General features: G+C 49.1%; 1 protein-coding gene across 1 annotated transcript in view; it reads right to left on the reverse strand.

Annotated features, from left to right (window-relative positions):
- Positions 1-23433, reverse strand: part of TCERG1L (transcription elongation regulator 1 like) — a 92309-nt gene that overhangs the window by 26020 nt on the left and 42856 nt on the right. The window contains exons 5-7 of the mRNA XM_087767358.1: positions 9716-9841; positions 2791-2885; positions 928-1016 (exon numbers count right to left, since the gene is read on the reverse strand). Of these exons, the coding sequence (XP_087623484.1) occupies positions 928-1016; positions 2791-2885; positions 9716-9841 (310 nt within the window). The remainder of the gene's footprint in view (positions 1-927; positions 1017-2790; positions 2886-9715; positions 9842-23433) is intronic.

The raw sequence follows: 23433 nt of genomic DNA on the forward strand, positions 1-23433 counted from the left end.
CCGTCAGGAAAAGAAAGGATTGATGTACATCACATATTTATGATGTTAAGATTAAGTGGGACATCACACTGTGCTTACTGGTTTGCAAAATGGCACAATGTAATAGCAACAAATAATGGCCTATACCTACGTGGAGTGCCTTAGCCCAAGATCCCATAGATGTCAGCCACTGAGTATAACCTGATTATTTCATCCAGCGTAAGAATGCATATAGGTAAAGGAGGTAAATAATCCCTCTAGTCAACCATTCACGACAGAAAGTGAAGGAATTTTTTGTCTATTTAAAAATGACACGAGAGCTTTAGTTACCCAACATGTACCTGAATGGGAAGGTGGTCAGGAAACCGGCATCATGAGACACAACCTATTGGCACTGACACAACCCAAAATCAACACTAATCTTGCAAGACAGTAAGAGTCATCCACTGCCAATGAAATAACTGGGAGAGAAAGAGGATCTGGCCCCAAAAAGCAAGAACGTTTCTGACGGATCTTGTATTTCCCCTTTGATCCACCCAAGCTGGACCCTCGGCACGCGTGAGACGCGGTGAGGCAGAGCACAGACGGACACGGCCCTGCTCACAGCAGGCGAGGGCCATGCACACCCACAAAAGCTGACAGAGAAGCCGTCGGTTGCCTTCTGCCAGAGCCAGTCCCTGGCCGAGCCGGGGCCGCGCAGCACACAGCCCCCACCTCGCCCATCCCAGGGAGCTGGCTCGCGCCCTCTTTGCGGCTGCCTCCCCGCACTGTCCTTCCGTACGCGATTAATGAGGGAAAGCTCCAGCAGAAGCTGGAACGGCAACCCAGCACTGCTGCCTAACGCCCAGGGTAGCGTATTTGCCCCACGTACCAGACCGCTAATGCACGTTTGGCAAGGGAAACAGCACTGATGAATGGCTTCTAGCCGGTCTGATTGCATTTGCTTACCATGGTGATCCTGGCACTGGAGTGGATGCCACGGGCTTGTTGCCGTTTGATGTGCTGTCATCCTCATTCACTAGTTTAAAAGAAGGATCCTTGAAAGACAGACAGAGATTAGTCAACAAATGAAGCCGATGCAGAAGACTGTTACTGTTATACAAATCACTGCCTTTAACTCGAAGTGGATCACCCTTATTGCCATTATTCCAGGAGCAGCTTTATGAACAACCAGCTACCTTGAGAATAGCCCAGATAAACGGGAAATAATAAAAATGTCGCCCCACTTGCAGAAATAATAAAAATGTCGCCGCACTTGCAGCAATACAAATGAAAAACCAGCAGATATGCTTCTGTCCAGGCCAATAGCTCACTTGGGACAGCAGGTATAACTCTGTGTATTGCAATAACGAGGAGAGCCGCCTCGTCAGAAACGAAGCGCGGGGAGCAATGTCCGCCCTAACGAGGGGCAGGGACCCAGCTGCGTGCCCGTCCCCCCCGGACCCCCCTGCGACAGGGCTGGGCTGCTCTGCGTAGGGCTGGCCCTAGGGACGGAGCAAGCAACAACGCAGCAGGGTTGTATGGTACAGCCGACAAGCGCAGCGTTTCACCAGCTGAAGAGCAGCTATTTATTGGAGTAGCTTACGGAAATGAAGTGCGAGGGGGAGGTGTGGGAGGAAGGCAGTGATCTAGCTCAGTGCGGTATCAAAACACAAGAAGCACGTACTTAATTAAAAAATAATAAAGCATATGTCCAGAGCTCCTCATCTTGAAAGTATTTTACAACTAAAAGCCCTCAGGAATGTGCCCAAGTACTGGCACAGCTGCACGCGTGGGGCACACCTGCAGCGCCCCGTCAGCAGGGAAGGTTTGCTCACACAGAGCCTAAAGACGGCAGCGTGATAGGAATGTGCCAAAGGAAAATAAACTGAACAGTAGCTCAGCCCACAGGTCCTCCTCCTGCAGGACAGAGCTCCTGCTGCAAAACGCATGTGTGCGTGGAGCAGAAATGCGGGGGAACAGAGCACGTCTGCTCCAAGGCGGCTTCGAGCATCTGCCACACTGCTGCCTTCTGAGCCCGAGATGCTCTTCCACACCCCCACACTTGGATAAAGGTTTCCCTCTTTTAGCTTTAGCCATTTACATGAAGTCTGCACGAGCTGCACAGAAAGCAAATGCTTCCGTTTATTTCACAGAAGCTGGGAGTGTGATTCAAGGCTGGTTTCTTCATACAATAATCTAGGCTTTTTTATAAAAAGCTAATGAAGTTACACACATATACTATTACCCATCCATAAGTTGCACATATTATTTGCTATCCGTTTACGTTCACCTGTCAGTTTTATTTAAGGACCTTGCAATTATCTGTAAAGGAAGGCTACAGAAGTGCACAGCACAGTTAAATTAGGAACAGCACAAAGGTGGAAGCCATGAAAAAATTCTTCCTTGCAGCTGGGGCTGATGTTGCAATAAGCGGCACGATGCCCTGCGAGGGGATCCTGCTCTGAGCAGGGGCCGACCCGGCCCCACAGGTCCCTGCCACCGCAGCGAGCCGGAGACAGTCACAGACACCCCGCTTCTGGACTTCAGCTTCTCAGGACGCGAATTTTGTCCTGGGCTGTGTCACACCTCCACATTTGCACTCACACCCCCCATCAACTCGCTTCTCCTCCGGCATGGGGACACTACAGTGGCAGAGCTGCTGTAAAGCACCCAGAGAAATTAAACAGATAGCTCTGCAAAATTCACTGTAGGAAACAATCCCGTATCAGCAGCACAGCTCCAGCCACAGGACAGCCCTTTATACTGACCCTGATTTGGGCAGTTCAATAGTTTAAAGAGGTTTTTAAAAGAAGAAACTCCATCGCAGACCTTATCGCCATCGCTCTCCACAGGGGTACTCTTCCTCTCCGTATGTAAAATCAAGGTCGGTGGGCAGGAGGATCTACTCGATTCTTTGCCATTATCTGTGAGGGGAAAGGATTTCTTTTTATCATGCAATAAATACATTCCCAACAAGCCAAAACTGGTGACGAAAAAACAAACCGCTCCCTGTGGCTCCGAGTCTCCTCTCCTCACCTCCTCCTCCTCACTCAGTCCTTTACTTACACACACGTGTGTGTGACGAGGACCGTATCACCTTTCTAAATATCATGCTGGATTTTAATGGGACACATTCATATACTTTGGAGTGAGGCTGTTATTGCACTGAGCTTTTCGTCCTGCTTTCCCTGAACCCCAAACTTTTTTCCACGGCCACCCCGGCGCAGCAGCCTCCCCCCGAGGGGCCCGGGGCCGGCCAGCCCCTCTCCTCCCGGCCAGGAGATGCTGCCGTGCCCTGGGTTAACCGCCGAGGAGCCTTCGATGGCATTGCCACTGGAAGCAGCTGTAAGTGCTCTCTCCTTTACCAACACGTTCCTCTCCTTTACCAACAGCTGTTTCCATCCTGAAGTGCTGAACACCAGAAAGTGTTTCTACTGGCTACAAAACGCCTACCCCTGGGCACAGAGAGGCCATAAGGGACAGTAAGGAAAGGCAAAAACGGCAGCAGGTATGAGACACAGGCCTAACAACAAGGAAAAAGTAGTTTTCACAGTAAGAAATATTAAAAAATACATTTTTTTCATTTAGTTTTTTTTTTCATCATCTTGCGCTTCCACTACTCTTAAAACACGTATCTGGGGGTCCGAGAAGAGACGCTCTCCGGTCGCCCGGCTCATCCCGCCGGCGGCAGGGAGGACAAGGTTTACGTAGCCTTTGCAAGTTCAGCAGTCCCAGGGAAAGCGGGCGCAGGCCCCCGCCCCGTGCTCCCCAGCTGCAGCCATCGCCGCTGCCGAGGGGGCGCAGAGCAGGGACGGCGACGGCCCCGGCGGGGAGCGCGTACAGCCGGCGGCACGCAGCCGCCCGGGCTACGCGACCTGGCGTGCTCCTCCTGGAATCACAGCCTACAAACCCCGATCGTGGCCCCGTGCCACAGCACCCGGATTTCTACCTCAAAGCCTGCAAAGTTTTAGGCAGAGTTAAACAAAAAAAATTATGATGTTTCAACTCACGATAAAAACTCCATGAGCGATATGCAATCATAATCAAGCATTCCCGCGCATATGTGCCTGAAGGTAAATTGGCCAAGGAAGCTGAAGCGGCTCGGGACGGGGGCCCGCAGCGACCAGCCCTGCCAGCGCGCATGGCTCCGCGCCCCTGGCCCCGGCTCTGCCGGGAGACACCCGCCCTACACCCAGCCACCCCGCACGGCTCTCGCGGGCGCCTCGGAGAGCTCCAGTGCAACAACACGCTGCAAATACAGGGCAATATGAGCAGTATTAAGAGTGCTATAACAAGGACAAGCCACGACATACCTCACCCCTCATCCATCTCGAGTTAAGGAGCACCTTCTGTCTGCCAAACAAACAAACTGTGGTGTAGTAGCTTCAAGAAACTATTTGCAAGCACTCCTTTTCTAGGACTGCATATTATATAGCAGATTCACATGTCAAAATACCATTCAGTTAATTTTAAAATTACTCAGACTACAGAATAGGCATACATGTGACAGGAACTACACCAAGGAAAAGGCTGGAGTCTCAGCCATTTCACTCTGCTTCACCACAGAATACATCACGAGAATAACGTATCAACACACGTGAGCACCTGGAAAGGCAGGAGGCGGCTGCTGGTGCTGGCAAACGGCGGCACCAGCCGCGATAAAGCCTGTGTGAGGAGAGCAGACACAGCGAAAGCACACCCGAGGACCAGGGATGCTTCTGGCAGTCACCGCTCTCGGATATGGAGGCACCATTAGAGCACCTCGCTTAAATTTACCTCTGCCAATACATGCAGCTCTAAAACATGGCAGAAGAAAGACAAGGTGCAGGTTCTTAACTGTTTCATGGAGGTATTTCATTATCTTGCCCTGCGTCTTCCCATCACTCCGACCCTCCCACTGCTGCTCCTCTGGGATATCCTCGGTGGCTCGTTCTCCGCTCCCACGGCATGCAACGTGCCAGCCCTCGGGCGCTGCCCTGCGTGGCACGGCAGGCGCAAACTGCCCCGTACAGCCTCCCTCCTTTCTGACAAGGGTTTTAAAGCAAAATATTAGCGTGCCTCCTGCAAATATGTTTGTAGAGGATGAAAGGAACCTCGAGACATCCCTCTATGCAGCAAACATTCCTTTGCAAGGCATTGATTTTGCAGCAATTTAAAGGCAGCCAGAACGACCCAGGTTTGGGATGGCTTTTGCAGGCACACAGCTGGCTCTGGCCACGGTTTGCAGAAACACAGAGCTGGCGCTGGGCTGAGGGCACCAGGGCCCACCGTGTGCTGGGAGCCTTTGAGGGCAGCGCCGCAGAGCGGCACGGTACCTCTCAGCATTTCCAGCTCCCGGCTCTTCTGCTCTTGCCATGAAACAGTCCCTGAAGCACCAACTCTGGGAGGCCAATTACCTGCTGATCAAACAGCCACAAACAAGTTGCTGTTTGGATTCTGTCACTGGAACATGGAGCAGCTGGACATGGAGCAACACACCTGGGAAACGATGCTTAACGAACCTGGGATTTATTTTTCCTTTTAATAGGGAAATCACATCAACCCCTCTTCCAGCTCTGCTTCTTTCTCTTTTTAACTATTTCTCTGATTCTAGAAAAAACCTTTTTATTATTATTAGAATTTTGATTCTTTTATAGTCTTCATTATCACATTGGTTTAAGAAGTAGCCAAGATCTTTCATTCATGTATATGCATATGCACACATGCATGAGGAACAAGAAAACATTTACCTAGCTGGTGTCAACTTTTAATTACTCATTACAAGCATTAATACGAATACATAAATGTCAATTGGCAGATTTAAACAAACTGTTGCACATGTGAAATTCAGCAGAGGAGTTTTCCACAGCTGATGCCGAAGAAATGAAATAGGAGAGGGAGCCTAAACCACACTCGCGCAGCTCCGGCGTGATGCAAAGGAAGGTACAACGTACGGCGTAATTGCTTTTGTCACAGCTGCTCCTACCCTGCTCTTTAATAACTGAAGACTGGCTTGAAGTACAGAGCACGGACGTGCTGGTGCGGACCGAGCCGGAGGCTCTCGTGCCCGGGCAGCCGTTCTCACTCCTCTTTGAACCTTACACGTCCTCGGCACGGAGACGCTCTGCGCTGCCAGCGCCCGAGGCAACCGCTCTTTTTTTCCTCCTTTGAAAAGCTTCCTCGCAGCATCCGAACAGGAAAGCTGAAGCCCCAGGGAGGGGCTCGGGTGCTGCAGCTTTTGCTTGAAGAAACAGAGCACCACCGGCGTGGCGCACGGAGGTGAACTTCTGCAGCGCGCAGCTCATTAGGCACTCACGCGTCAAACAGACTTCCACAAAATTTTGGACAGTCAGCACATATAAAATAAGATGGAAATAAAAAAATTAAAATAACAAAAGAAAGTCCTGAAAGTCACTGTGGCTGTCAGGAGCTGTTTATTTTTTATATCTATAGGTGAACATCGTGATCGTTTTCCCCAAGTACAATGTCAAGAGAGAAGTAGTTCAAGCTTGCGTGTCCCGCCTGGAGCGAGGAGTGCCCAGCCGCCCTCCCGGGCTCGGCTCGCCCCTGGATGCCGAGCAGACCACGGCTAGGACTTCTTAGATCACTAAAGATTTCTTCTCTGCAGAGGCTGGGAAGGACAGCCAGCAAGACGCACGTTTACTCTCCGCTGGCAACTGGCACATGTCTTTGCTCAGGTTTATTCCTTTCTCATTAACCTTTTTCTCCCCCCCTCTTTAACTTAGAGTGCATAAAATAAACGGCAGCCTGACAATTAAGCTACCACGACATATTTCCAACATAATCACGCGCCTATTTTTGCCCCTAAACTTAGCAGCGTAATTACTAACGTGTTCCCGTGCTTGCTGTACCGCTGCCGAAGGATGCGCTGCAGACGGGAGGATAAAGATACCTGATTAAAGAGACTTCTCTGAGGCTCCACGGCAGGTAGAGAGACATGAATAATTCAGAATATGAAAAGTAAAGGTGAATAGCAAAACTATCTTGAGTATATCACAGAGGATGTAGGTGTGTGATCATAAACATCTTCTTAAAAGCAGAATTAGAGAAGGAGAGCAAGAGGGAAGATTGATTCATGCCACAAGAATCTATGGACAAGAGATAATAAAAATTTGCTTTTCAAAGTTATTTAGAGGCAAAACCTCTGTTAATCTCAAAAGAAGTTTAAAATTTTGATTCTAAATGTTTCCGAGAATTGGACTTACTTCAAGTGCACACATCGAAACACTCAGCGTTCTGTTATCCCACCAGCATCTCTGCAGGGCAGTTCTGTCTCTCCCCACAACCTTATTGCTTTTCGGTTTTGAGATTAGCCTAAAAACCGTATCTGACTGATTCACAATTTCTCCCCTGTTGATTCTTGCTTGAGCCAAGTGTGGGATTTCAGCGCCAGCGGCGTCAGCCGGGCCCATGCCCTGCTCCCGCAGGTGGGGACCCCACCTTCAGCCCATCGTCACTGCGCCAGGGAAACAGAGCCTGCTCCTGCCTGCACGCTGTATCTCACCCTTTAATTAGTGTCTAATTTCTGTCCCGACCAGTTTTGCTGTGCCCTGCCAAACGCCCTGGCTCCCCTCTTAGAACAAGTCTCCTTGAGCAGCGCTTCTTTCCTTCTGCAGCAATCTCTTCCCCTCACCCCTTTATTTCTCTGGAGATTTGTAATGATTTGCTGGTTTTGACTGGGGTAGAGTTAATTTTCTTCAGAGTAGCTGGTTACGGGGCTATGTTTCAGATTTGTGCTGGAAGCAGCGTAGATAACGCAGGGATGTGTCAGCTCCTGCTGAGCAGTGCTTGCACACAGTCAAGGCCTTTTCTGCCTCCCCCCCAGCCCCAGCAGCGAGCAGGCTGGGGGCACAGGGGGCTGGGAGGGGACACGGCCGGGACAGCTGCCCCCAGTGACCACAGGGACATCCCACACCACAGGATGCCACGCTTGGCATATAAACTGTGGGAAGAAGAAGGAAAGGGGAGACGTTCGGCGTGATGGCGTTTGTCTTCCCAAGTCACCGTTACGCGTGATGGAGCCCTGCTTTCCTGGGGATGGCTGAGCACCCGCCTGCCGATGGGAAGCAGGGAATGAATTCCTTGCGTGCGCGGCTTTTGCTTTACCTATGAAACCGTCTTTATCCCAACCCATGAGTTTCCTCACTTTTACCCTTCCGATCCTCTCCCCCATCCCACCGGGGGGGAGCGAGCGGCTGGGTGGGGCTGAGCTGCTGGCTGGGGTTAAACCACAACAGAAATATATTTGATATGAAATATATTAGAAACCACGATTTCAGTTTTCAGCAAGCAACAAGCTGCAGATCAGCATGACCCTTGCGCAAATCTTCATCCTTCTGTCCCCGTCTTTGAACAGTTTTAATATTTCCTCCATCTCACTTCTGACAAGAAAGCAAAGCAATACAATTCTCGGTGACTTTAAGGAAGAGTATGCAGGTCTTCAAGCACACTAACTGTATAGAGGACAAAAGCAGTAGGTGTTTACCAAAAGCAAAGCAAACCAGAGAATAAACTTGTCTGGTTTCAAAACTGAAGCATGTCAAAAGAGAAGTCTATGAACTTTCTTTCATTTTTAAGGTGTCTGTGTCATAAAATTTTCAGCAGTTTCCAGACTGAGCTGGAATACTCGGCAGCATAAATTCAGCAGAGGATCTCATTCAAGACAGGCGGAGCAGCAGGCAGAGCTGCTTCAAAGGGAGCCTCCAGCCCCACTTACAGGTTTGCCTAGCACAGCTGACCGTGAAGGATTTTAGGAAACTCTTATCTTAGCCATGGATGGAGCCGGTGAGCCTGCGGTACCCACGAAGGAAACGGCTTGGCTGGACAAGCGAGAGCTTCTATACCAAAAACCCGTATGTGACCAAACACAGTACAAGAACATTCATTTCCAGTACACAACCCTTCAACACCTCCACAACCGTACTAATCCCTAGGTGTGAAGGATCAGATAAATCACACCTAAACGGATATCTAGTAATTCCTGATAAACACCAGTTTTTTTCCATGAAACACGGCTGGGAAGGTGCGTTCGGGAGGCCGCAGTGCGGCAGAGCCCGCGAGGGCTGGCTGGCACCGCCCCCCCCCCGGCAGTGCGCGCCCGGCTCGGGCAGCGGAGCAACCCGTCCAGCCCCATCGCAGCATCTCGCCTCCACTGACAGAGCTCCTGGCTTCACGACGACAGCGCTGTACGAGGAAGTTCACGTTATTAAGAAAGATGTTCACAATTTCCTATCGAATCCGATTGCTTTTTGGTCGTGATTTGCAACGCATATGTGTAAATCTAAATAAAGCCACAAGACTTCCTCCAGGCTTTGGGAACAGCATTGCCCCTCCTCTCACGACAACACACAGACATTTCCATGACAGTGAATAAACCAGTTTTATCACACAGTACAGCGTAAAGCATCCTCAGAGGTTTAGCCAACAAGGCTTCATGGAGCAACTATCCAAAAGATAACCACATTATCACTGTAATGCTTGTGAATACCACTGGCATGGGAAATGAAAAGCCCAAGGACGTTTCAGAAACTTGCCTTTTGTATCATCAAATGCAAAGCTACTGCCAATTGCCAGACCGAGTAAACAGCACCTGAACACGCTCATAATTAGCTCAAGCAAATGTCATAAAATTTGAGCCGATTTTATAAGGGTCCCCCATTACTATGCAGTATGGAAAGCATGGCTTGGTTGGAAGCAGGCAAATATACAACATATGCTTCAGTAATACCATCAGTATATAGAAACATAAACAGACCTGTTAACGTCTGATCCACCAAATTGGTTGCCATGAACGTCACCGCCGGTGCAGACACAGCAGTTACCCGGGTGACTTGCGTTGGCATCAAAGGGCCCCCATGAGCATCCATTCTGGAGGCAGAACCTGCATTCAAACCACAAGGAAACGTTATTTTTTTTCCCCAATAAACCAAAATGCCTTTAAAAAAACTCACTTTTTTCAGCCTTATTTCACAGAACGCTCTTTTAACCTCCTGCTAAACGTTGCTCTCTAGACCCGTTTGCACAGTTAAAAAGATCAGTTTTGTCTTTAGTTGACTTACTGGTCTAGTCCGGCCATGACGTCCATTGATTCTCAGCAAACAAGGATCGGTGGAAATTTTAAATTAATAAAAACGCGGCTCTCAAAATAAGAATTTGCAAAGATATATTAATGTTTTCAGAACAGATTACAGCAAGATCAGTTTTCTTATTTAAGACTAAATAACACACCTCCAGTTTCTACTGTTACTCATCACAAACTCTTTCTGTCCCACTGCATCCGTGGGAAATTATTTTGCTGACAATTTAAAACAGCAGCTTTATCCAAGGGAATCACGGTCTGCTCAGACAATTCACAAAATGGAAAAATCACTAAATTGCTCATATACATTATTCATGATAGAGTAGTAATCCAGGTCTGCTGCTAAAACTATGCTAATTAAACCAGGCTACTCAATCCTTGAGAATTCGTGGCTATTGCCGAATTTGAGGTCAAACTCTGAACATTAGTTTCCCATTAACTGTGCACGAAACCTTGTTTCAGAAACCGAAAGACCCATACCACATCATCTCATTTCGGACGTAAATTCAGGCGTCCCATCAGCCGTCCCCACACCCTGCTTAGAAGCCACCGTTTCAAAAACACGGGGACGTGTCCCCGGTTTCAGGCAGCCGCTGGGAATAACAGCGTATTTCCCAAGCACGAGCCGAGCTGCAGAGCTTACTGCCCTTTCGTCTCACTAACGACTCCTGTGCTGTCAAACACCTCTCATCCCAACCTCGCTGCATTTCGCGGTAATACGGTCCATTTCTGGAAACTTCACTCTATTAGGAAAACACACTTGCATGCTATAAACTTCTTCATTGATTTTTTCTTTCTCAGATTCCAGGTGCCAAAGCAGATTATTAAACGTAACTCTCACCAACATGGAGACACTGGTCGTCTTTTATGAATGCAGCTATAACAACATTTTATCATTATAAAGGTCACTTTTTCTTTCTCAAGAATAGTCTTGGGTGCTGTCTGGGCTAGCGACGACACGAGAGGGTACCTCCTCGCTGCTCGGAGCTGCGGACCAGCACAGCCCTCCCAGCCGGGGCAGAGGTACCTTCCCCTTCTGCGGCTGGAGCCGGGTGATGCAGCCCGGGTACAGGCCCTTGAAAAGGTACGACACGTTCAAAAGGAGGGTATGTTAGCAACAATAATAATGATAAAGCTAATTATGCTAATGAAGCATGCATTTTGCTGTTAGACAGACATATATTCTGTTGAAAATAATCTGAATTACCTGTACGAGTAAAATAAAATACGCACCATGAAAATCATGATGATTTTTCCTCTTCTCTCCTCCACCCCCTCGTCTCCCACCCCAACGACCAGGAGACAGCAGGGGAAGCCAGGAACTCTCCAAGAAAAGACAAATCTGAGTATTTTGTAGTAGATTGTTCAAATGAAGAAGAAAGTAGAAACTGGGACTACAGAAAGCCTAAAGGAAACCCCATTTACACCACTCAGAGGCTGCCCAGCTGCATGCCCACGGACCTGCCGTCTATTTCTGACTTCACCCTGAATCCCAAAGCTTTCTGTAATGTAAAAAGGTCTCTCTCAAAAACTGAAGATAACAGTGCTATTTTAAAGGCTTTCCTGTAGGTCCAAGCAATGTTAAACATCTGCTTTTGCCCAGCTGGAAGTACAAAGTCCACAATTACTACTGAAACAGGGAAAGCCCATGTCTTCTACCATGACCTGCTGACGTTCTCTATGGAAATACCATTCCAGCAGCTGCAGGGCGATTTTCTCTCCTAGCCAGCGTGTTTTCCAAGCTGCCATTTTAATGCACGTTCGCATATTATCACTGGCGTGCTCCTGAGGGCAGACTGGAAAGCCGCCTATCACTGGACTTTGTGGGGTTCGCCCTCCTAACAGATGAAAAAGAATTTAAAACAGAGTGCATACTTCTAATCAAATTCCATTTTTTTTAATAATCTTTTCCAACAACAGAAATGGATATAAAATAATAAATCATATGAAAGAAATAACATTTTATAAAATTAGAAGGTCACATTCCTATAAAGGGTTAACACGGCTAAAGAACCACTCGGGGAAAAGTAAAGCTTTGCCAAAAAATAATCTTAGGAAAAAGTAGGAGGTTCACGAAGCTTTAGGAGTTGGGGCCAGAACGCCAAGTTCACTGAATGGTCAATAACGCATTTGCACGATACCAACTTGCCATCAGCCAGGGTATCTTACAGACCTTACTTGGTAAAGGATGATTAATTAATTTTAAATGCAAATGAAACACCTCAGAAAACCATGACCCCCATCCAGCAGGGAAAAACTAAACAAATTTCCAAACGTGCTGAACGGAACAACCGGGAGGACAACTGCCATTTTCCCGTACGAAGGAGTGGAAGAGGATGGTTAGTCCCCACCAGCTGGGGATCCCCCGTAAGCCCCTCTTCGCCTCCTCCCTCACAGGACCTCCAAGCCCTCGCCGCTCCCAGCAGCGGATGAAGACAGCATCGCCTCTCTTCAGGAGCTGGCAGCGCTATGCAGAGCAACCCCTGAACGCTGGGCTTCGCGGATGCAGGATCAGGCCTCGCGACAACCAAAAAGTCACCTTAGATGAGTATTTTGCAAACAAACACCATTTGCAGCACACACCCAGGAACATTTTCATGTGCATATATACCCGTACGCACGGCAAGAACCACTGGTCCCGCCGCTCTCGCACACCAGTATATCACATCCCCATGTTTTTATTTTGGTGCTCTCCTCCTAAGAGGCTTGAAAATCGTAAGAATGTTAAGAAGCACATTTAATATTTTTACGGGCTTCCTCCCACACTTCAGCCTTCACCTGCAGTGCAGCCCTCCTAGGACAGGGCTTCATTAGCAAGCCACCGTCGTGCCAGCCAGCTAGGGGAAGGGGAAGAAAAGAGGGAATGAGAGGACAGTGCCAACACTGTTTTAACCTCCCAGCGGAGGTTCGTACAGGGTAGACAATGGAGAAGGCTACATGTCCTGAGGCACACGTAAAAATATATACACAAAGCACGGATTTTCTTAAGCAATAACTCAGGCGTACACGTACACGCGTGGTGCCCCGTCTGAACCGGTGAGAGCCCTCCGTGGGCTTGCGGCGGTCTAGAACAAAGCAAAACGGGTACCGAGAGGTGCTCCTAGATCGGTAACATCAACGGGGCGGGGGGAGAGGGGAGGCAGCAACGAGACCCCTGCGATCCACTCGCCGTCCCCACAAAGCAGCTCCGTGCCGTGCTCCTGGCGGTCTCCTCCCCGGGACAGCAGCACGGGCTACCTGGGGGCACGGGGAAGATTAATTGCAAGCGGCTGCAGGAAGAACACCAGAAAAGGAAACGTTTTACTATTTATCTCTTTTTTGTTGTTGTTTTGGTTTGTTTGGTTTGGGGTTTTTTTGTTTGTTTGTTGGTGGTGGTTTTTTTTGCCATTAAGTCAGGATAAGAGAAATTCCTGCAAGACACAATCAGCAGCATGATAAAGAAATTACCCTGCAAGGGATTGTGATAAATTTAATCCATATTTGCTTTGAAGAAAGAATGATAAATAAAGCATTTACAGAAGAGGAAGAGGTCAGCGTGATGCTTGTCATGCTACCTACAGCACAATAATGTCACTGGAGACACTTGTAACTTGGCTATCTCTAACAAGACAGTGAACCATTTTCCAGCTCAAGAAGATATTGGGACCTGAGGCAACAACAGTTTCTTTTTCCTGCTTCTGTCAAAGCCCCTGGCAAAACTATTAACTTTGATGAACTCTCTGGATATAAAGAAACGCTGAGGAACCATCAATTCCAACACTGAAGTCTAAGGTGCCTCCAATTACACGGAGCAATCCACCAACAGCGGACGCACAACAGCCCCTCCAGTTTTACAGAGATGCCCAGCAGGACACACGTATGAACGGACCGAAATCCTGGTTTCCATAGCCTTAGAGACCATTTCTTAAGCTAGGATTTCCAGCTGTAACTTAGATGTACATTACTACACAATTAATTCCATGAGTAATATTTTATAGAGCAAGAGTTGTTTGGTTTTCTTTGGCTTTTCAAATCAATTTTAATGACAACAAAAAGGTACTGTCATTCTATCGCTTCCAGAGCCATCAGAGACAGATTAAAACGGTGTTTCATCATCTGGTCTCTTCTGATTCTGGTGAGGTACGTGCACACGAACGCCTCGCTGTCTACAACAACATACTTGGAAAAGGCTACGCAGCTATTCTGAATTTATCCAAAATGACCATCTTTAAAGGTAACAGCAAATCAAAAAATACTGGAGATGAGCACGGCCAGGACTCTCTGGCTTGTCCTTTTCCACCTTTAAATTTGCAGAAGGGGAAATGTTCACGCCCACAGATGTGAACCTGTGCCACCAAAGGGGCTCAGCCCAGGTCCCCTCCTGCTGCTGGAGATCTCCTGGGGAGGACGGGCTTGTCCCGGGCAGCCCCACGCTTTCTGGACAAGCTCTTGGAGAAACGCTGAGCTGTCCAAAACCTACCCCCGAGCACAGCCGGGCACCACGGCTCACATCGCCGCCTTTTACCAGGGGCCGCGTTACCGTGCAGGGGAGAAAATCCCACTCGGCTCCAAAAACGCCACCGGTCCCGTCCCAGCGCCGCTTCCCACGGTGCGGGACCCTGCTGCGCCGGGACTCCGGCCGCGCGGCCTATGAAGCACGCACGGGCTACGCGTGCAGGGACCTGAAGGTTCACCCCCAGGTCCTGAGGTGCAAAGGGACACCAGGCAGACGTAAGCATCCGTTAAGGTACGCACAAGAATTTCAGTACACAAGCAATTCTCTACACACAAAATTGGAATAATTTTCATCACATGCTTAATTATCTCCCCATAGTTAGACACCTACCACTTGAGATGAGCTCTGCTCATTTTGTTACCGCAGTGTATGCTGCGTGTTGAAACTTGACTTTTTCCCTTATATAATTTCAACTGCTTCTTTATGTTCCTTTATTATCACATCCAGGAACAATAAAATTATCAGTGCATCTTTTGATGTGATGGAAGCAATTAGCTTGCAGCTTCCATCCATATTTGAGTCAAGCATATATGTACACATATATACATTATTTCATACATGCAGACCAAGTTCAACTGCTTGGTTTAATTATATCTGATGCTCACCAAATAAGCTTGAATGATTTAAGGCAATCATAACCTTTAAGGAATAAATATTTATGCTTTCTAGTTCTTTGTGCTCATAAAAAGCAGTCTTTGCAATAGATGGATTTGGAATACAAATAAACTCTGTGGATTTATTTTAATGTCATAATGCAATGTAAGCTTTCAGTATGAACTGAACATAGCCTGGGCTGGACTAAGACCTAAACGTGAACCGTAAAGAACCTAACACCGCCCACGCGCACTGTGCATTTCATGATTAAGTTTAGGCAGATTTTACTACAAAACAATACTGAGGAGGGGGAGGACAAAAGGGATCTTTCCTATGAAGTTTCTGATTATTGTCAGAGCCAAGGAGCCCTGACTAGCAAGCCGTGCGTTTTGAGAACATCTGTCCATTTTTAAGATTATTTCAGTGCAGATGCATTTTACTGTCGCTTACAAACACAAGCAACCTACGTCTCCATTCAACTGCAACAAGGACATTACAAGGACAAAGGAGGACAACAGCAGATGAGTGGAAGGTTCAGAAATCTGAAGATCCTCTGCAAGTGACACACCGCCCTGATTAGCATCCCTGATGAGCAGATGCTGATTTGCATCCCTGATGATGGAACCCAGAGCGGAGAGCTGGGGCGCCTGAGGCTCCGCTGCCGGGGCTGGGGCTCCCCTGCCCTGGGCGTGGGGGTCTGGGGGCTCCACGCACCTGCCTCCACCTCGCTGGTGCCCCCAGCCCCGCTGCCCAGCCCCACCTCGGGAGCGGCTGCACGCCACTGGGACCGGAGCAGAAGGACCGCGCCGGGCACAGCTCCTGCGCTGGAGTTGCTCCCTTGCTCAGCAAAAAAACCTTCCCAACACGAGCGGAGGGCACAGCCGGCGAACAGCCCGGAGCCAGAGCTCCAGGGCTCAGCTCCCCACCTGCCCCAGCTTCGGGGCAAGATCAGCTTCAGCCCCCAGGAACGTTTTCTCTCCTCTGCTCCCGGGCAAGGGCAGCTCAGGGAGGCCAAGTCCCACAGCCACTCTGGCCAAACTGGGAATGGTTATAATGGAAAGCCCTGTCACCCGGCATGTCTGAACTGGCATTTTTACACTGTTGCTTAAGCACCTAAGAAGAGAATGAGAAATTCCCCATCACAGAACTGACCGACCCTGCCTCACCTCCAGCAGAAACCACCATCCCCAGGCATGCACCCGGAGTCAAATTAAATGAGATAGCAGATTTTTCCCAGAACAGACAACTAACTTTTCCACCTTTGTTATTTCTAGCAAATAGCATTTAAAGGGTATTTCTTTTTTTACCCCGTACCACAGAGACAGATCACTGTTGCTAGCTCTCTCCTCTACTTGCTCATGGCCAAAACAGACCTCAGGAGAGGGAGCAGATACATTACTGATGCTCGTGACCCGGTTGAAAGGGATAGGACAGATTTTCAGGGCAAAACCGTTCTTTATAAATGTTTACTCTGTGCCTCAGCAGACCCATCGGCTCTCATCACTCCATTACACAGCGCATGGATGTTAACGACCCGCGTTGACGGGAGCCGTGCTGCCCACGGCAAAACAGCGTGACTGGTCCTGGACCGCTCCGCAGCTGGCTACGGCAGCGGGGGCTTCCTGCTCCTGCTGTTAAGTTGTAATTCTTACCTTTTCCAATTAAACCATGGCACTTCCAACATTATCTTAAAGCTAAGGTAGCAGTTTGGGAAGGGTCTAAGCCTAATTTTCTTCACCGTGATTCAAGAAGCCTTTCACAGTACTGCACCCAGAAGAACAAGGGCCACATAATTTATTTTAACCTATTCATATTGAAAATATCCGTAGCGTGGGCCTAAGCTTATCCCTGGTGAAGTCAGCACAAGTCTCTCTGTTGAGCTTTACGGGCACTGAATCACGCTCCCGAAACCAAAGCTTTTCTTCCTGCAACACATTTGCCTCTTGCAAAGCTACTCTTTGTGGCACAGGACAAAAGATCTTAATGCATTATTGAACACCATAGTTTGTCATTCATATTTATTTTAGCTAAATATATCTCAGAACTTGTTTTTATTAATGGCTTTGTAAGACTGTTGTAAGAGCACAACGTGACAGCAGCAGCACCGGGCACATCGCACGCAGAGCCAGCTCAGCAAGGCGCTCAGCCTACGTGGGAATCAATCAGGACGACGTTTCTAAGAATTTCTAAAATTCAACTACACAATCAAAATACTTCTTTAGTGAGAAACCGACAACAAAATAGGAAATTGTGCTCCTGCAGAGGAGGGATGGAGGGATGGAGGGATGGAGGGATGGAGGGGCATCGCCACACTGAGGGCAGGGTGCTGCGGGGCGGCACTGCCCACCCAGTACCGCTCTCCGTGTGCCCGGGATGCATGCGAATGTCTCCAGCTGCACTGAAACAACCAGCTCCCCTGATGCCGGGGCTTTATGGATCGAGCTGCAGGGCAGGTGATGCTCTGCTGGCTGCGATGCCGTGCACTAAAGACGCACCAAAGCGTTACCCCTGAGCTCGCCGATGTGGAAGCTGCGTGGCCACAGCAAAGCGGCACCTCGGCTGCAGAGCTCCCCGACCTGCCGTTACGTACGGCCACGACAAGGCTTCACCTTCAGAACAAACGAGCATGGAAATACTGGATGCAAGGGTTGGACCAGGGCGGCGGACTCCCCGCATGGAAACAACCACGTTTGTTCACCTGCCCAGCAAAGTACAACCGCTGGTTGCTCCCAGCCAGGTGAACCAAATGGCAGCCACGGCCGCCTGCGCTCCCCACGGCCGCCAGCCACCGCGCCTGGCGCAGAGCAGGACGCTCCCGCGGCCAGCGACGGCCCAGCCTGCGCCGCCATCCCGCTCAGCAGCAAAAAAAGGGCGAGGTTCTCATTTCAAACAGTGTTTTTCATATACCTAAAAACATCCCTGCTCCATTCATGGTTTTTATCTTTCCCCACCTTTTATGATGTACTTCATATTTGCCTGTAGTTACATATTTGTTTCAAAAATATGAAAAACACATTTAACAGAAGCACTCTCTCTGTATCATTGGGATTAGGTGGGTAAGGAGGAATACAAACTGGAGGCATTTTTGAGAATATTAATCCTGTTTTGCCTGAAATAATCCAGCCAGGAACAGTCTTTAAAGAACTCACAAACTCAAACTTTGCCTATCCACCTACTGGTCTGCACAACTTATCAGTTACAAGAAATAAAGTATAAAAGTGAACCACCACCCTTCTTCATAAGCACGCTCTCTCGCACGCCCTTGGTCAGAGCATCCAGCCGCTCATCCCCAGCAAAGGGCACAGGACAGCAAGCCAGGCCACCGTCACCACATGCTCACGTGTGCAAAGACAGGGGGGTACTTTCCTTAACACTATATACAACAACGGTTGGGGTCATAATTGATCAAGATACTACTGAGCATTAGGAGTTACAAGTCATCTAAGTGATTGCAATACCAAGGAACATCCCCTGCAGCAGAGCAACCCCAGCAGGTTCCCACAGACCAGGACCCACCGCTGTGGGTGCTGTTCAGGCACACCAAATCCCCCGCAATCTCTCTCGGGCCTGTTTCCCTTAGCTGGCATACCTCTAGGAGACAGTTTCTCAGCAAAAAACTACAAAAAAAAGAACTGTTCTTCCTGCTACTTTTCGCTAATAATTACCTCCCTGTATTTGCTTGTCAAACTCTGACCTACCATTAAGAGAAAAGAAAGAAAATAAAGGATATTTATTTTGATGAGGATGAAATGACAACAAACGTCCTCACTCAATTACACCGAATAAGAGAAACGCAAACTAATTATTCAAAGCGGGAAGGAGTTGCCTGGGAGAAGGAGGAGCTGTGTACATCTGGTGCCGCAGCCCCCTCCCGGGCAGAACTGAAGCGCTCCAGAGGGAAGGCACTGCTGCAGGGATCCATTCCCGCCGATCCCATCTACTCCAAGCGCAGGGGGTAACTCCAGAGAGAAACCACTGCACCAAAATGGCACCTTCTGGAGCGTCACCACAACGGGGAGAGGCAACGCCTCTCCAGCATGGTACCCCACTGCCTGCCTGCTGCGTGGGAAGAAAAATGGGGAGAAGGCGGTGAGACACGGCTGACAGAGGATGCCCTCGCCTCGGGAGGGCACGGCTGCTGGCACCCACTCCCCGCTCGCAGGGCCGGGCTCCGACGGCTGTCCTGCAACCTGTGTGGGAGCAGGGAGCAGGCAAAGCATCTGAAGGGTTTTGCTGGTTCTCGGCAGGTTTGTGGCCTTGGCCTCTGCGGGGGCAGCCGGCAGCCCCCGGGGCTGGAGACGCGGCACCTCGCAGGTACCCAACGCCTTGGCCGTCAGCACAGCGCGCCCGTACCCACGCTCGGGAAACAAAGTCAGCGCCACTGAGCCAGCAGCCCATGAACCTGCCAGAGCTGCTCTTCCAATGACTCGGTAACCATGATCGGAACTTTCTGAACCAGTGAAGCATCTTTCTTCAAAACAACACTTTCAGTGCACTTAGTCTATTACAAAGGCTTTACAGCGAGGCCTCTTATCCTCCTGCGTTCTGCTCATTTCAGAAGATCTCCCCCATTTTTAAAGGCACGCAATGCCCACACTGGGTGAATTAGTCTCTTTTCTTGACCACAGGAGCCCAGCCCTGCTCTGCTCCCACCTGGGCAGGCACAGCAGCTTTGCCTCTGCTGCCCGCGCTCGTCCTCGCCCTGCCAGCCTTGGCAGCTGGGCAAACCCAGCCTGCTCAAACACAGCCGCTTTCCGTGGGCAATCTTAAATCACGCCAAAGCCAAACGGAGGTCTTGCAAGAGCCATTTTGTACTTGAAATGGAAACCTCTGCGAGACCTTCAGCTGCAAACCCAAACGGGCTCAGATAAGGAGGTGCCACAGGGACTCGGCACTGGCCCCAGTGTCACTGATGCACCTGAACGCACCCAGCCCGCCCTGCACCGACCGGTCCCTGCGGCCGCAGGAGGAGGTGGTTGGGGAGGGACAGGGATGCCGCGGCAGCTCCGGGAACCTCCCTGGCCATCAGTACTGCTCCCCGGCCCCGTTACCAACCCAGCGGCTGAACTTCAGGAATGAGGAAACTCCTGGGCACAGTATTTGCTAGTGAGCAGCACCGGGCTGGAGCAGAAGGTGAGCAAGCAGTCCTGCCCCGGGAGGTCTCACAGCAGGAAGCCACAGCAAAGCAGGGATGCGCAACGCCCCTCAGTCTTATCACAAACCGGCTTTTAAAGACAAAAGCGTCATTGCCTGGGTGCATTTCAAATTAATTCTATGATATTTTAATAAAATCAAGATGCACCATTAATGTCTTTGTCATTTAAAAACCATCTTTAAATCAGATAACTTATTTTTCTGCTGGAGACTACTGTCCAAATGGCACCCATCATAAAGTTCACTGACTTAAAGATAAAACAAGAAAAACCACTGTGCCTTTTTGCTGCCGAGAGATGGCGATTACACAGAGGTGTTTCTTGTTACTGAAAAGCTCTCGTCAGAGCCCACTGGAGTCAAGGGAAAGACACCAAGAGCCTTGGGAAGAGGACAGAAATATTTAATGCTCATTCACACCTTAAATAGCTCAGAAACAAGACAACAAATGGAAAATACATTTTAGCCCTCTTGTACATCGTTCATGAGTGCATACACTCTACCGCATGGCAGCACCTATCGCTCATGTTCCTGCAGGCGCGCTCTACGCTGCCAGCCCAGGCGCTCGCACGATGGTTACAGGGCACGGGCCATGCACGGCACGAGCACCAGGGAACCCTCTCCCGTGCTAACAATAGCCTGGAGTTACCCCCTTCACTCCGCAGGGCTGACGGCACCGCAGAGGCTGGAACCCGTACGAATACGAGCCTCCTCAGCGACGGCAGCTTCCAGCCGGGGCGGCCGGTCTCAGGCGTGGGAAGATGGGAATTTTGCATCCTTTCCTTTCATACTTTAATCTAGTCTACCACCTTGTTTTGTTCCTGGAACACTGGTGTTTTAATTCTTCTGCTTTGTCAGAAGGTTTATTCTTGCTTGTTTGCATGTATATTCATTACATTCTGCTGTGTACAGACAGACCTTTAGAAACCTCTGGTTTCTAAAAACAGGAAAAATTTTCAGTGGTATAAAGCCCAAGAATGTAATTCCCAAAAATGTGCCCATGACCAAAGAGTAGAAAACCCATTACAGTATAATTTTGTTGACTTCCAAGTCACTGATGCAACACTGAAAATCCCACACTCAATAAGAAGCCCAGCAGGTACTCCAAGATATGCTTATTTCTAAGTCAAATGTGAGCTGCAATGATTCTCTTTTACATCCAAATTGAAATGTAATGAGAATGTATTAACAAAGAGTATTAAATATTCAGTGGCCTGGCTCTGCTCGGGAAAGGCTTTACCTTAACACTTCCAGAGGGACCCGCAGAGCAACGCTGGTGTAAGGCAGGCTTTGGGCTTAGCCCTTTTGATACTATTTAGAAGAATTTCAATTCTGCATGGAAAAATCGAACAAAATCCAACCAACCCCAGCAAAGCCTAAAGCAGGGGACAACCTATAAATATGAAATAAAATGCTAATATTGAATCTAAACACTCAGAAGAGCTTTCCTCACAGCGGCAGCTATAGCTGCTGTTCCTTTTGCGGCGAGTACCGACAGAAAGCAGCAGTTTTGGCAGCCGAGCACATTGCTCACAAGCTTGCCATCAGTTCTTTATTTGTTATTGATAATAATCCTGACTGCATACAAACCCATGGAGCGGATGAACACAGTGCTGTAAAACCCGTATCAGAGATGAGAGGGGAAAGTCTGGCACTGAGCACATCAAACCCTCCCTTGTTGTCCAGGGGTCAGAATTTTATTCAAAATCTTCCTGGGTTCCGTGGATTTTTCTGACTAAAATCTATGCACAACAAAGGATGGAGCCACCATTAAGAATCTAATGGGATATAACATCAGATTAAAACAAAATATAACAAACCAAAGAAACAACCCTGGCGCATACCTGAAAAGTGGCCCGGAGTGCACTGGGTGTGCTCAGACGGCTAGCTCCTGTTGACTGCATGCAGACCCCTGGTTTGAAAGGCAGCCTTAAGTCACAGACACGAAAACGTGTTGCAGTGCTGTATCCATAAGAACGTTAAGTGTAAGAGGGACGCACTGCATCGGAGCAAAGGTCCGTCCCGATCTGCTCCCAGGCACAGCTAATTGCAAATGCTGCGGGAAGAGTGGAGGAATGGAGCAAGGAGGTAGCGATAGGGAAAATGCGTAAGAAAAAAGCAGAGATAACATAGTATTTCAATAGGATACTCTTCCAACGCTTCAAATACCCATGGCTCAAAGAACTGAATAAACCTTAATGGGCTTTTTTTGTCCACAAATGTCTCTTTTGCACCCATCAAGATAAAACCAGAGGCTTTTGCATTGACCAAACTCTTTAGGAAGGAGTTCCAAATATCTATGTCTTGTTTGTTTAACATCTGATACCTCTGTGTCTCTGTGAGAGGCTGACCCTGGCTCACGCTCCCCGCATCTCCCGTGACCTTGCAGACCTCTGTCACCTCCTCTCCCACCCTGCCCTTCATCCCTGCTCCAGCTGAAGGGCACGAGGTTGCTTATGTGTCCTTCTGGCTTCACCCTGAGCACTGTGCAGCCAAAGGGTCATCAACAAACAGGAATCAAGATCGTATGTAGACAGAGAGATATATACATATATATATGGCTCATTCAAAAATAATCAAACTATTGCAACACTGCCAAATTACAAAACTGGTTTAAAGAAAAGCATTAAACTGTGAAGGCATCTTACCCAAATTCCTGGAAACTGCTGAAAGGAACAGAAAATTGAAGAGCAGGTGAGTGAGGCCACGCAGGCATCACTCCCTCGGCAGCAGCCCACGAGCAGGTCCGCGCTGCAGGGCAGGCACGTGCCAGCCTCACCCCGCAGCCGGACGATGCCGCCCTCCCGTGCAGACACGGCCACCGCAGCACGGACACCGGGACGGAGGGAAAGGTGTCTGTGCCCTGCGCAGCGCCTACATCACCTCGCCGCTACGGTGGCTGACCAGTTTTACAAAATACTCCTCGCTGTCTGAGGCGCTGAGCTCGAGGCATTAAGTCTGGGAGGGATTTGATACTGGGCACTCCGCACAGCCCTTGTCGGATTTGAGAAATGCATATAATACCCAGCTGCTGCCGCGGGGAGCTCGGTACTTTGGGGCTAACTACTGGGAATGAAAATCCAATGCGCAATGCTGCAGGGAAACCACAGCCTGCTTATAAAAATCATTGACAACTTTTCACATTTAGCTCATT

The sequence above is a fragment of the Nipponia nippon genome, unplaced genomic scaffold (assembly GCF_047370975.1).
Source record: "Nipponia nippon isolate SJK-2023a ecotype South Korea unplaced genomic scaffold, ASM4737097v1 scaffold_3, whole genome shotgun sequence".
NCBI lineage: Eukaryota > Metazoa > Chordata > Aves > Pelecaniformes > Threskiornithidae > Nipponia > Nipponia nippon.